This window comes from Pan troglodytes, chromosome 3, assembly GCF_028858775.2.
Source record: "Pan troglodytes isolate AG18354 chromosome 3, NHGRI_mPanTro3-v2.0_pri, whole genome shotgun sequence".
Classification (NCBI taxonomy): Eukaryota; Metazoa; Chordata; class Mammalia; order Primates; family Hominidae; genus Pan; species Pan troglodytes.
In genome coordinates this window covers 76,985,296-76,999,644 of record NC_072401.2, presented here as the reverse complement: position 1 = coordinate 76,999,644, position 14,349 = coordinate 76,985,296, and the positions used below count along the sequence as shown (strand labels likewise).

General features: G+C 46.8%; 1 protein-coding gene across 1 annotated transcript in view; it reads right to left on the bottom strand.

Annotated features, from left to right (window-relative positions):
* Window positions 1-477: 477 nt before the first annotated feature.
* The window catches only part of SCFD2 (sec1 family domain containing 2), a 503,171-nt gene continuing 489,299 nt past the window's right edge, over window positions 478-14,349 (bottom strand). The window contains exons 8-9 of the mRNA XM_001148032.6: window positions 12,599-12,718; window positions 478-917 (exon numbers count right to left, since the gene is read on the bottom strand). Coding sequence (XP_001148032.2) covers window positions 825-917; window positions 12,599-12,718 — 213 coding nt within the window. The 3' untranslated portion in view covers window positions 478-824. The remainder of the gene's footprint in view (window positions 918-12,598; window positions 12,719-14,349) is intronic.

The window sequence follows — 14,349 nt, the reverse complement described above, 5'->3', positions numbered from 1 at the left end:
AACTTAAACTTACAGAAAAGAAAGCTTTATATTTCAATCAAAACTCATACCCACAAAGTCCATAGGGGTTGCTGTTACAGTTTAGACTCCCTGGGACCAGATATCTTGTATTGGAGTCTTTCTTTGGAGGGGAGAAAACCGTTTATATACAGATAACCCTCCAATCAACCACCTTCCCACTACAGTTCCAAGTAGCCTGGCAGACCTGCCCAGTGGGCCAGCTAGAACAATGCAGTCCTTTGTTATGGCAGGATGATTTACAACACATGCAGGCTACCAGCACTGCCGCAGACACTACCCCTCCCTTCCTTGCCTTTTCAGAAATGTTTCAGAGCGAGAGAAACAAAGCCTCAGACCCTATTTGCAATGTTCCCTCCTCAGTTATATAATCCTAAGGAACATCAAATTTTCCCCACACTCATAATTCTAAAGCATGTCTAACTTCTCGAGCAACTTCAAATTAAAAGAGTTGTAATCTACCAACACTTGCCAACAGGCTTTTATTTAGAATTAATGAACTTGTAGGTGGAATCAGGAAGATCACAAACAGAGGGTTAAGGATAAATGGGAACGATCACTAATTGGACTCGCCAAAAGACAGACTGTCGCCTTCAGGAAAATAAAAAAACTTTTTTTTTTTTTTAAGAATCACAGCAATCCAAGCAAAGTACCTCACTGAGTAGGTATCAAGACCCTTCAGGCAGAATTCCATCATACTCGCAATTAGTGACAGGGACGCTGGTTGTGGAGGAGTATTTGGAGTGGTGGCAGAAAATTGCGTCGGCATTTCCAGCTTGAGTAGGTCTTATCTTCTTAGTGGACGCTCAGAAGCCAAGGTCTGGATGCAGTCGGTCAGTTGCAAATAACAGCTCAGGAATGTTAAGTGGCTTCAGGAGTCGTGTGGACAGCACGATTACCTAACAACAGGAGAGGGCAAACACACCGCAGGGAATTAGGTGGGCCAATCTCAGGGTATTGGATGATGAGAAATAGAATGCAACAAATGTCTTTGGGGGAGGGCATGAAGTGAAGTTCTAGGAAGGAAAAGTAGAAGGCAGCCAGCTGAATGGCACCTGGCGCTAGTGCCCTGCCTGGAAGGAGGGGGGCACAGTCTGGGACAGATGGCCTGTGGGACAGCTGGGCTGTGTCTACTGAACCTTTAGCCAATGGGGCACTCAGGATGGCTGAGACTGGCACTAGGTACATTTGACAGGCAGAGCCCAGCCACTACCTTGCTGCTAAATTGAACTGGATCATATTCTTGCTTTGTAATGCAGTAATTTGACGTCAATATCAAGGTTTCTCCCCATTTCAGGGAGCCTTTGCTCCTCCAGGGAGCATGAGAAGGCACATCCAGGAGGTGGATGTTGTTAGTGATGATGGTGATTGTTAGTTTCCTAGTACCACAAACTGGGTGGCTTAAGCAATGGAAACTTACTGTCTCATAGTTCTGGAGCCTAGAAGTCCAAGATCAAGGTGTTGGCAGGGTTGGCACCTTCTAAGGGCTGCGAGGGAATCTGCTCCATGCCTTTCTCCTAGCTACCCTGTGCCTTCACATTGTCTCTCCCTATGCATGTCTGTTGCTGTGTCCAAATTTCCCCTTCTTATATACACACAGTCACACTGGATTAGAGCCCACACTAAAGACCCTATTTTAACTTGATCATCTGCAAAGATCCTATTTCCAGTAAGGTCATATTCACAGATACCAGTGGGGAGGTTAGGACTGCAAGACATTTTAAAGGGGACACATTTCAACTCATAACGATGATGGTGATGATAATGATAACTAATACTTGTTAATTTCTATGATGTGCCAGGTTCTGAGGATTATCTCATTGAATATCCATTTGATCCTGATATCGAGCTTATGAAATAGATACATTTATTTTTCCTGCTTTGTAGATGAAGAAAATAAAGTACAGAAAGGCTCAGCAACTTGTACAAGGACACACATACAGTCAGCGGCTGAGTCAGGATCCCAGCGCAGACAGGCTGGCCCCAGTGCCCCCGTGCCTCCCTTCCCTGTCATCAAGGGCTCTGGGCCCTTTACTCCCTTACTCCACATGCACCTTTGGGCTCCTCTGGCTTCTTTCATGGTGACCCTTTCTGCTTCCCTCAGTCTGGATTTTATTCCAGGACAGATTTATCTCTGCAACAGTGGGAGAGCCTATTCCCTGGGTCTGGGCTGGGGGCGTGATGTGCTTTGTAAGGGCCTGGTTAGGTTTTGCACAAGCAGTATTGTATGCACCCTAGAAGAAGAGGTGACTATGGGAAAAGCTGTCCTAGAGCCTGAATTCCACAGCCCCGAATCCCTTGGAAGGGGATTCCAAGGCCCACAGCATGACTACATGGCTACGCTCCTTTGGAGTGGTGCAAGTGGGCCCGCACACTTTACTAACCTCCTTGCCCACTCCCAAAATTGTCCCAGGTATAATTAAATTAGTGAATTAACCAACCCCATGTCCACGAGCTCATTGATGGAAAACAAAAAGTCTATACTCCAATGAAGAGAAAAAGTAGAAGAGGAAGAGAGAAGGAAGTATTTCTTGTTGTTAAAGAAAGAATTTTTCAACAACCTTATGAGAAAGTTTTCTGTTTAAAAAACTTAGTCTTTGGAAGCATCTATGTTACTTCTTCTTGAAAGAGGATTATCTTTATTTTTATATATATATATATATATATATATATATATATATATATAGTTAATGTCAGCCAAGTCATATTTTTGGCAGAAACAAATTCACTGAAATCTGTGTTTCACGATTTTCCTTGAAAATCATGCAAGGAGCCTTTGAGGACAGTGGGTGAAGATTGGCCTTCTCTATCATCTGCATGCATGATTTAGACACCGTTTGAATGTGTGTCTCCAGAGAGGGTCTCTACTTATTTCAGGTCTTCCTCACCAAACCTAGTAGGTAATTGAGCCTGGCGGCTTCCAGGCGAGTGCCATCAGCAGACCCTGAGGAGATCCCAGCTCCACACTGACTGGCCAGATGCCCTCCAGAAAGTCACAACTTACAGCCTCGCTCACCTCATCTCTCTCAGAAGGAAAATAACAGTGCCAAGCTTGAGGCAGTATGGCAAGGATTACATAAGATCGTGTATGTGGAGCACAGGAAGTGCTCAGCAACTGTGAGCTGCTGTATTATTGTGGTTTTGTGATTTGGTCCTAGATCTCCTTTTGAATCTTATGAAAGCTAAGAACTTTCTAGAAAAATACACAGACATTCGTACAAGATTTTGTGTTATAGTTTTAGGGATAGTTCATGAACTCCTAGGAATTCACAGACCACAATTAAGAAGCCCTTTTTCGAGCTGGGTGCGGCGGCTCACGCCTGTAATCCCAGCACTTTGGGAGGCCGATTTGGGTGGATCACCTGAGGTCAGGAGTTCAAGATGAGCCTGGGCAACATGGTGAAACCCCATCTCTACTAAAAATACAAAAATTAGGTGCGCGTGGCGGTGCATGCCTGCAGTCCCAGCTACTCGGGAGGCTGAGGCAGGAGAATAGCTTGAACCCTGGAGGTGGAAGTTGCAGTGAGCCAAGATTGTGCCACTGCTCTCCAGCCTGGGTAACAGAGCGAAACTGTGTCTCTGTCTCAAAAAAAAAAAAAAGCCCTTCTTCAGAAATCTTTTTAAATGTACACCTAAAGACAAACACTGCGCTCTTTGGAAGTAGGTTCTTCGAAGGTGGTAGAGGCCAGCAGTCATTCATGCAAAGGGCCCTTTCCTCCTGCTGTGACTTGGTGGTCTCCAGCACACTGCTAGCCCTTGGGGTCTTTAATTCTAAAGCAAAGACGGTGGATTCCTCTCTGGCTGGGGTGAGGGTGGGCCTGAGGGCTAGGGTACGTCTCCATCCCCATGGGTGCTAAGTCTTCTCAGCAGGTTTGAGGAACTTGGAGTGAAAAGGCTAAAAGTGTTGACTTCCAGAGCAGCAATAACTGAGCCCAAAGAATCTGTCACTCTCGGGTAGTGTGCTGGGCTTCCAGCCATGGCTGACAGAGACCGTGGATTTGGCTACCGCCACTGAGCTGGAACAGTAAGGCCAGTCCTCACATCTGAACAAGCAGGTATTTAACAGTAATCAGCCTACAGCTTCATGAGGGCTCAGCCAGAGGCTGTCTGGGGCCTGCTCTGTGGAGGGGTGAAAAGAAACAGATGGAAAACAGGGGCTTCTCAAGCAGTAGGTTAGGGGGCCTTTGTGGAGGGGAGAGTGCAGGACTGAGGCCAGGAGGCTTTGGGATAGTACAGTGGTTAAGAGCACAGGTTTACGAGGGTCCAGTCTGCGTTGGACCCTGGCTGGGCCACTTGCTAGATGAATGACCCTGGAGAAGTTGCTTAACCACACTGAGCCTCAATTTCTTCATCTGTAAAGTGGGAATGATACCCACCCCACATGATTATGTGAGGATCAATGTGAACATCTTCGTAAAATATCTGACACAATGACAGGCTCTAGAGGGGCTTAGAATGGCAGCTGCCATGACTGCCTTTGTCACCGTCACTGTCCTCATTATGTGCATCCCCGGCTGCATCCTTCCACCCAGCTCACAGCAGTTATGGGGCAGATGCAGGGAAGGTGGAGTTGCCAGAGCCAGTGACCCCAAGTGTGAATCTGATCGCATTACTCACAGGCTTAAAATCCCTGCAGCTTCGTCACTGCCCTCTGGTAAGCCCAGCCCTCCCGGAGAGCATCACAGGACTTCAGAACCTGAATGCTGCCAGCACTCCACATCCGGCCCTTGCCTCCACACCCCCAAATCAGTCCCACATTCCAGCCTCCCTAACTCCTCGCAATTTCACACCTGGCACTTTGGGGATGCTTCTTTGTCTGGGAGAGGAGCTCCCCACACTGCCCAAAGACCCCTCCTCCATTGCCCTTCAACAATCAGCTCAGGCATCACTCCCCACAGAAAGCCTTCCCAGACCACCCCTCCCCCAAGCCTGAGTGTGTCCCCCTGGCTGTTGGTATCTCACGGTATTCCCTGTCAACTTAACTGAGTCTTTTCATTGTTTCTTAGCACAGTGCCTGATACATAGCAGGTCTTTGATTGAGTCAGTTAGTGCCTGATTGAGTGAACAAAAACCATACAGCAGTGAAGGAGGCAGGGAGTGTAGCCATGGTCACTGGGAAGTTTTCACTCAGGGCAGCTCTAGTAGAAGATGCTCAGACAGCTCCAGGTAAATGTGTTTCCTCCCCATTCGATGAAAAACCTACTTGTCTCTAATTCCTATTTTGAAGAGCAAGCAGGATCATACTGCTGACATTTCACATAGAGCATGAAATATAATAGTTGGTGCTCTTTAAGTATGTTTGCATCTTAGGCATCTTTTGGTACAGGCTACTTTTTTGAATTTTCAGAATTTTTAAAGCACATTTTACTAGAACATTTCTACATTATTTGGCTAAGATCACCCTAAAATTCTAAAAAGTGGGCCCTAAACAGGAACAAAGATGCTCAAAAATGAAAAAGAAAATAGTCAGAAGAGTTTGAAATTGGCTGATCAGATATGACATTTAATTTTTTAAAAACATAATCATCAAACATGTGATAGTGGACAAATTAAGCACTAGAGAATTCCTTTCAGAGAACTGGTCTTTTCTCAGGCAACCAAGGGTACTGAAGAAAATTCCCATGGGTGATGCTCAATGCTTGCCCATCATATGTCTACTTTTCTCTGCATTTTCTAAAATGCTTCTTTTGATTCTCAGTATTAGAAATCAGAGGTACATAGAACCTAAACCTGGTCTTCCCTGCTTCCTCTCCCTTTCCCCTTTTCAGGGTCCCTGCCATCTCTTCTTCTCCTCCTTCTCCTTCCCCTCCTTCTCCTTCCCCTCCCTCTCTTTCCTCTTGCTCCTTTTTGGGCATTGTTTTTGTTCTTCCTTCTCAACACAGGCCTGAGTGTCATTCAGGGCTAAAGAGTCAGCTGACTTTACCCCGACCCATCAACTCCTGGCCACCCCACTTTCACCTGCTAATAGCCAAGAGGGCTGGTGGCAGTGGTCAGCCTCCTTCTCAAGCCAGAGGCATCCAGGACACTCAAGAGCACCCCGCAGTGCTCAGAGCTTGGCCCAGCCACCATACCTGCCCTGCACCATCTACCCACCAGAATACCTTCCACAAAAACAGCCAGTGGGGAGAGAATCTTTGCTGATTAAAAATAAATTTCACACTTAAATATGAGAAATGGGGTTTTTAATGAAAACAAAAAAATTGTTTTTGAAGAGCCTGAACGACACTGCAACTGCAGGGCAGTTATGACTTAGGTGTCACATGTGTTGCCAACTGCAGGCAGTTCTATCAAGGAATGTTTGAAGATGCAGCTCATTCATCAACAGCAAGCCTCTGTGTCAAAGCAGATAACTTGACATCAAAAAAATATATCGACTGACTGTGAGATGGGGTGGAGGACATCAGCCAGGGAACCAAGTCCCTCCAGCAGCCTTCAGCCCACACTTGATATCTACTCCAGCTGGAAGGGGGATGTTCGGTCTTTGTTCTCAGGCCTGCCCTGAACTCCACATGGGCAGCCCAGCCCTTAGGAGTGACCCAGCCCTCTGGGCTTTCCGTTGCTCCAGACCATGGCTGTAATTTGTAGGTGCCAGCATCTTCCTGTTCTATTTCTGCTGAACACAGAGGAAGCAGGGAAGTCCAGGATTTACATTCCATATCCCCCCGATTTCTAACACTCAGTATCAAAAGGAGCAAGGGGTACATTTTTCTCTCCCCTTTTCTTTTACATTTGGGAGATTCTTCCCCAAAGTGACCCACATATGCACAGGCACCAACATGCATATTCATTCGATAGGCAGCTTTTGGAGCATATATTGTATTCACGCTGTATAGGCACACGCACACATACACACTCACACACCTGTGTTAAACCCAGAAGGTTTGTATCATTAAGCCAGTGGCACAGTGGATTAGCCTTACTGAAAAACCTGGAAACATCTGACCTGACTACCGCTGCCTCAGAGCCACTGTGCTGTGCTTATAAGGCTCTCAGAAGACCTGAAGTGTGATTCAGATCTTTTCGCTGTTGTCTCCCTGGGGCTTCCCATCAATTTTAGAATAACCTGGAGGCAGGTTTTGGAGCCAGGATGAGGGATCCTTGAACCTCTTAAGTTGTGTGCAAAACTATTTTTTTTTTTTTTTAATTATTGTGTCTTCACTAAATATTCAACTCTGGGTTGGGCATGGTGGCTCACTCCTGTAATCCCAGCACTTTGGGAGGGCAAGGCGGGTGGATCACTTGAGGTAGGAGTTCAAGACCAGCCTGGCCAACACTGTAAAACCCCGTCTCTACTAAAAATACAAAAAATTAACCAGGAGTGGTGGTGGGCGCCTGTAATCCCAGCTACTCGGGAGGCTGAGGAAGGAGAATCACTTGAACGCGGGAGGTGGAGGTTGCTATGAGCTGAGATCATGCCACTGCCCTCCGGCCTGGGTGACAGAGTGAGACCCTGTCTCAAAAAAAGAAAAAGAAAAAGAAAAAAAGAAAAAAAAGTATTGAACTCTGTAAATGCAGAACTACAGGAAAGTGTGGGTGCGGCAAGCACGTGCCTTGCTATGAAAAGCAGTGGATGGGGGTCAACTTTCCCACTGGCCTTCCCCTTTTTCCTGAGCTGGCTGTTCCCTGTATTTCCTCAGAGATTCCCTCCCTGTTATTTTCTTCTTACAATCACAGGCTTCTGCTAGCCTCTCAGCTACCATCCAGCTGCAAAGTTCAGCCAGCCAGAGCTGTCTGGCCATGGAGTCCCACAGCAGGCATCAAGTGAGTGAGGAGAGAGGCTGGTGTTGGGCACATGCGGATCAGAGCAGGAGAAACCTGGAATCTCCCACTTGGTGTTTGTGGCAGTTTGGGATGGGGGAGGTTGCCCTCTTGGTCCCTTTTCTGTAGACAGGAAAAAGGACCTTCTCCAATGCACCCATTTTCTCTCATCAGCACATCTCCCAACAGCCACAGGCAGGAGAGTGGAGAAAACATGCCCCTTTTAGAGCAGAGCAGTCTTCAGAGGCTAGCAGGTGGGCATGTGGTTTCTGGTTTCCTATGTTTCATGCTATTCTTGCCACTTTTTGTGAAAGACAGTTCGTTTCTGGAGGTGCTGTGAATGGATTCTATTCATTTCCTTTGAACAGCTGATCCCCGAATGCTTTTTAAATCTCAGCTCCAAAGCCTTCTCCATGGGAGTCTGTGCTATCTAAAGGAAGCTCTTCCTCCTGGTTTTTCTACACTAGCACCCATCTATGTCTGTTGTCCACTTGTCATGAGGTGGTGCTTCCATGTTTATTGTCAGTTACTACCCAGTAGAATGGAAGTTCCATAAAAGTAGGAATGTGTCTAGCTTGGTCACTGTTCTGTCCTTAGCATAAAAGACAATGCCTGGCACAGAGCAGATCATGTTTTTGCTTTTTAGATAGTCAATAAATGCCTGCTGAATCATTAGTTAATCCAGCTTAATAGGAATGATTGCAAGTTCCTGTACGTGGTTCCAAAGAGCACCCACACAGCAGTAGAACAGGGAAGATTTGGAATAACAGCAATAGATACAAAAGACAAAGTGGTTTTAATTGTCTATAATGTGTCAGTCAATAGGTTGGTGTGGTTTTTGTGGTCTTTTCCAGAAAAGCTGCTTTTCTGTTATGTTGGAATGGCACACGTAGAGTCTCTAATGTTCAGTATTGGACATTCAATTAACATTCATGAATATCCACTAAGTGGCAGACTCTGTTTGTGGTGCTGAGAATACAATAGTTGAGAAATGCAAAGTCCTGAGGCTGGAGGGGCATATGCAAGGAGAAGAGTGGTAGGAAAAGAAGCCCCAGACGTAGGCAGGGGTGAGATCATGTGAGCTTTGTAGGCCATGGTAGAGAGGAGGAGGAGGTGACCCTAATTTTCTCTGAGCTGATCAGTCCACACCAAGGTTTGGCTTTTGGTTCCAATCAAGTGTGAGACAGGGAGACAAATTGGGGTTGAGGAGAGCTGCAACATCGTCAGGGGATTCAGGTCCATTTCACAGGGTAAGAGTGGGGTGGCTACAGGAACTGATGATATTCAGTTTGGAGAAGAGAAGACCTGGGGGAGGACATGGGAGCTATCTTCATATGTCTGCAGAATTGTCGTGCGGAAGAGGGATGAATCTCATTTTCTTTTAAATTCTATGTGGCGCAAGAGCTAGAACCAGCACTGGTGAGTGACAGTGCCAAAGACGCAGATTTGGGCTTCATCTAGAGGAGATATTAGAACCAAGAATGAAGCCCTCCATGACGGTTAATTGAGTGTCAACTTGATTAGATTGAAGGATGCAAAGTATTGTTCCTGGGTATGTCTGTGAAGGTGTTGCCAAAGGAGATTAACATTTGAGTCAGTGGACTGGGAAAGGCAGACCCACCCTCAATCTGGGTGGGCATAATCTAATCAGCTGCCAGGACAGCCAGAATAAACGCAGGCAGAAGAACGTGGAAAGACTAGACTGGCTTAGTCTCCCAGCCTACATCTTTCTCATATGCTGGATGCTTCCTGCCCTTGAACATTGAACTGCAAGTTCTTCAGCTTTTGGACTCAGACTGGCTTCCTTGCTCCTTAGCTTGCAGACAGCCTATTGTGAGACCTCACCTTGTGACCGTGTCAGTCAATAGTCCTTAATAAACTCCCCTTTATATCTACATTTATCCTATTAGTTTTGTCCCTCTAGAGAACCCTGACTAATACACCCTCCAAGCCTCAAATAGGCTGCAGTGGGAGGGGACAAATCCTCAACCTGGGAGATGGTCAAGTAAAGGCTGGATAGTAAAGCCAGAATGGAAGCACTAGCTATGTCTATTATTGCTGTTTACACCAATGATCAAGTGAGGGTTACTCCCTTGCTTGCTCAAAGGTCTTAGACAGTCTATTGGGTATAGATTCCATAGAACCTATCCCCTTCAATTAGGTCACATGTGTTCTCGAACAGAAGTCTGAGTCTGAGCAGACAATGGAACTAGCACGCATCCCACTTCGTGTGTTGCTAGGGCAGCAAGGCATGATTTCCACTGCACTCTAAAAAGCAGGAAGCTGGTCATGTCTCAGATCGGCAGAGTTTGCTGTAGGGCCAGGGCAGCTGTGTGTCTGTCAAGGTCTAAGAAAGGGAGACCCGCCACAGCATGTGTCACTCTGCAAACATCCAGGTAATTCACCTCCTTTCAAAAATGTGGAGATGAAGGACTTCATGATAAAGAATGCCTTTTCTGTTTCCCCTGCTGCCTGAGGAATCTTCCTAGGGCCTGCTAACTCTTCAGGGGAGCTTTTTGCATAAAGGGCAAGTAGCAGTCAAGGCTGATCCTTAAGCTCAAAATTCTTTGAGAAGCTCTCTCTGCAGATGACTGAGCACAGGGTCAGATTGCAGCAAAGTCACTGTAGATTCTGGGGCTCTGTTGTCAAACTCAGGTCACAGGACTTTGAAAACGTCTGCATTTTATCCTTTTAGAGTAGGGATTAACATGTCTGTCAGGCTATTACAATGCATCACTGTTCTGAAGAGCTAAGAATTTGGTTCACCGTGTTAGGGGCAGCAAGAAGTGTGGTTTCTGATGAAAAAAAAAAAGAGGTCTTGCTCAAAAAGGCAATCATTCATTAAACAGAACCTTATCACTGCTGGCAGGGAGGGTGTTAAATGAAACAGAATTTACAAATTTATCAGAAATCTCACCAGCTATGACCATAACAGGTGATAGTAACAGAAGAATGGCCATAGTCAAAAACTGGCCACTCCCCTGCTCAAGAGTCTCCTGTAGCTCTCTAGGTACCCAGGTCCCATTCCTCCGTTGGGTGTCTGGAGACCAGCAGGGACCAGACCTTCTTGGCTTAACCTGGTAGCTCAGCCACTCCAACAATACAGACTGTTCCTACCAGGCCAGTTCTCTTGGAGTCAATAAACCCCTCAAACTACAAGGGTTACTGACCCACTGCCATGTGCTCCGGCCTGGAAAGCCCCAGCCTTTGTCCTCAAGGAATTTGTATTTGATTGAGGAGACTAGGCCAGCAAATATGAAGTAGTCAGGGAGAAGTCCAGAGCTGCATTGCCCAGTATAGATGGGGATGTGGGTAGAGATGTGGAAAGAGCCTGGAGCAACAGGTAGGATGTCACAAAAGGGAAGGATGCAGCTCCTGGAGCTGGCTGTGTGGATATGTACAGTAGTGGGTGGAGGTAGGAGGTGGCACAAAGCTGTAACCCCAGAGCACTGGGAAGATAACACCCCCAGAGTCAAGTCTCAACCTGGGAGGATGAGAGTGGAAGGGAAGACATCCCAGGCTCTCTGACCTCTGGCATGACAATTCTGAGTCATGTAACACCAGCTCCTCAGGGGCCCCCAGCGGACCGCGCCCAGAGCATACCCAGCTTGGCAGTGTGTCGTTTTGTGGCTTTTCTTCTTCACTGTCTTTTTTTTTCTGAGTTCTTCACTTCTGCTTCTTGGGATCATCTGCCAAGTAAACTACCTGCTCTCTCATCCCTGGCTCAGGGGCTGTTTTGGGGAACACACTAAGGCAAGGGTTTTACATCTTACTGATTTAACAGGCTGTGCATCCCCAGTCACAGGAGAACTTCCAGAAGCAGGGGTTCTCCTCTTCCAGAAGCCTCTCTCCTTGGGCTCCTGCCGCATCATGCTGTGAGCCTCAAACCCTCCAGCACAGCAGTGTGGTGACTGCTCAAAAACGGCCGGGAATAACTGCAGCCATCATTGACTGAGCGTTCTGAGCCAGGCACAGTGCTAAGAAGCATATTCTCAAGCCTCTTCTGATTTAAGATTCACAGCCACCCTGGCACATTTCCTAAATGAGGAAACTGAGGGCTTTTCCCTCCCAGATCACCTGATTAGTCAAAGGCAGAGGCAGGATTGGAACTTGGGCCCATAAAATAGAAAGGTCTATGTTCTTCACCACTGGGCCACAGAGCCAGTTTTCTTGTTTAGGGGATGGGATGGGGCCTGACAGGAGGTATAGAGAAGAAAGCTACAACACTAGTCATTGTCTGGACAGTGATCCTTCCCACACTCCTCTGGCCCCGCCCTCTAATTGCCACAGTTGGGAGGTGGTTCCTGGAGTTATCCCTCCATATCTGGAGCCTAGAAAGCAGTGAAAACTCCTGAGTGATTCAACACTGAATGGACACCAGAGAATATAGGCCCCTAAGGAATCAAGAATAGGGATAACAGTACCTTAGCCCCAGAAGCCCAGAGCTAGAAAAGAAGAGCTCTCCTCCCTCCCTTCACCCCACCGGACTCCACCCTGCCCCAGATTATTTTGCAAAGAACAGAGTTTCCATTTAAGGCTCATTTGCTTGGTGTCATAGCATTTAACCTGTCATGATAGACTTTATCAAAATGACCCAGTCCTCCACCACTGAGAACAAAGGAACTCCAGGGCATGTCGGGCTGGTTCTGGCTGCAGGAAGACACTGTGAAACAGGCGGTAGCAGGAGGGAGGGAACAAAGCCAAGAGGGTGATGGGCAGGCAGGCTAGGAGAGGGGCACTGGGACCCGTAGGTGGAGGGCCCTCACCCACCCTTCACACCCCTACTTCTGAGCTCTTGTTCAAATCATGGAGGACTCAGTACCTGGGTTCCTGGCTTCAACGATGCCACAAGATCTTTGATCATTTTCACTTCAGAGACTGTGACCCCACCTACCACAAAGAGGATCAGGAGGGGGTAGTCACTAGGATGAGGCCGGCTCACCTGCAAAACAAAACACCAGCAATATCAGATGGATGGCAGTGATGCAGGCACAATGCAGCTGGGTACCATCTTCATTGTCTCTCTGTAGAAACCTCAGGACTACTACTGATAGTGGCAGGAGGCAGACAAATCCTAGGCAGACAGGGGTGGGTCCCTGGTGAAACCTGATGACAGTTTAAAACCTAGCTACAAGTCCCGGGTAAATCCATGGACCGGATTGAGAACTTGTCTTCCCATTTGGTGTTTTTTCCTCTGATTGATCCCTACCCTTCACCTATTTTACATATACCTACCCTTCCCTAATTGTTTGTTTACACTGTCATGTCCATCTTTGAGCGGTGACTTTGTTTTAGCCTTTTTTTGCATACTTGCAAACCAATCAGCATGCACTCCCCATTCTGAGCCCATAAAAGCCCTGGACTCAGTCACACACAGAGAAAAACCACCTGACTTCGGTTGGGGGACCACCCTTGCATCCCCTCTCTGCTGAGAGCTGTTCTGTTGTTCAATAAAATTCTTCTCCGCGCTCCTCACTTTTCAATTGTCAGTGTGACCTCTTTCTTCTTGGGCATGGGACAAGAACTCAGGAACCACCAAATGTGGGTATGAGCTATAACATGGGTGAGCTGGGGCATGCCTGCCTAGCCACAGGCTAAGCCAGTGCACAAGCCAGATATGGCCCAGTGGGCCGAGTAGGTGGGGCATCTCCTGTGGCAGGCCCAGGGCCTAGCAAGGCCTGGGAGTGGGGCATTGCTGGCTGTGGAGGTCCCTGGTTGGCAAAGTGGGTGAGAAAAATCCTGCATCACTACCTCCATTATGCAGGTGTGATAAACAGCCCTTAGAGAGATGATGACTTCTTAGCTACCAGATGTCCCAGTGGTCTGTGAACTCATTGACCAGGAAAATGTATAACACAGTACCTTATTATGTCTCTTTCAATAAAGATTTCATTGAAAGAAAAGTTAAAGGAGTAGGAGCTACTAAAAACAAGAGAAGGCTGAGGGACAACTTCTTTCTTCCTTGTTAATCTTCAGGTCTCAGCATAAATGTGCCCCCTTCTTTGTTGCATGGCTCTGTATATTTCCTTCAAAGCATCTACAGCAGCCTGTGGTTACTCTATTTGTTTGTTTGTTTATTTATTTGTTTACCTGTTGGCCATCTTCTCTACTGGAACATAAACTCCATGAGGCAAGAGCCTCATCCTCCTGGTTTATGCTATTCCCACCTTACCTAGTACAATTTCTTCTACATAATAGGTGCTCAATAAATGTTAGTGGAATTAATAAATAGTTAAAGCTTTAGGTAGGTGGACGCAGAGGGTATACAAAGATGAAAGAGAACAGGGCCCACCCTCAAGGTGCTTACAGTACAGTACAGACTTACAGCCCTTAACTTCTTCAAGCTAGCCTGAGCTGAGGGTCCATGTTGCATGGAACCTACACTAGATGCTGTGGAGAATTCCTCCTGATTCCTTATGATTTCATCAACGAGGCAAAAATATTCTTATATACTAAAATGAGAATAACTCAAAGTAACCACTCAGGAAATGCAAAACGACCAATAACTAGACTCAGTGATGGAGACACTGAGGGGACAAGAAGGGATTCCTGAAGACAGTATGTTTTGAGCTG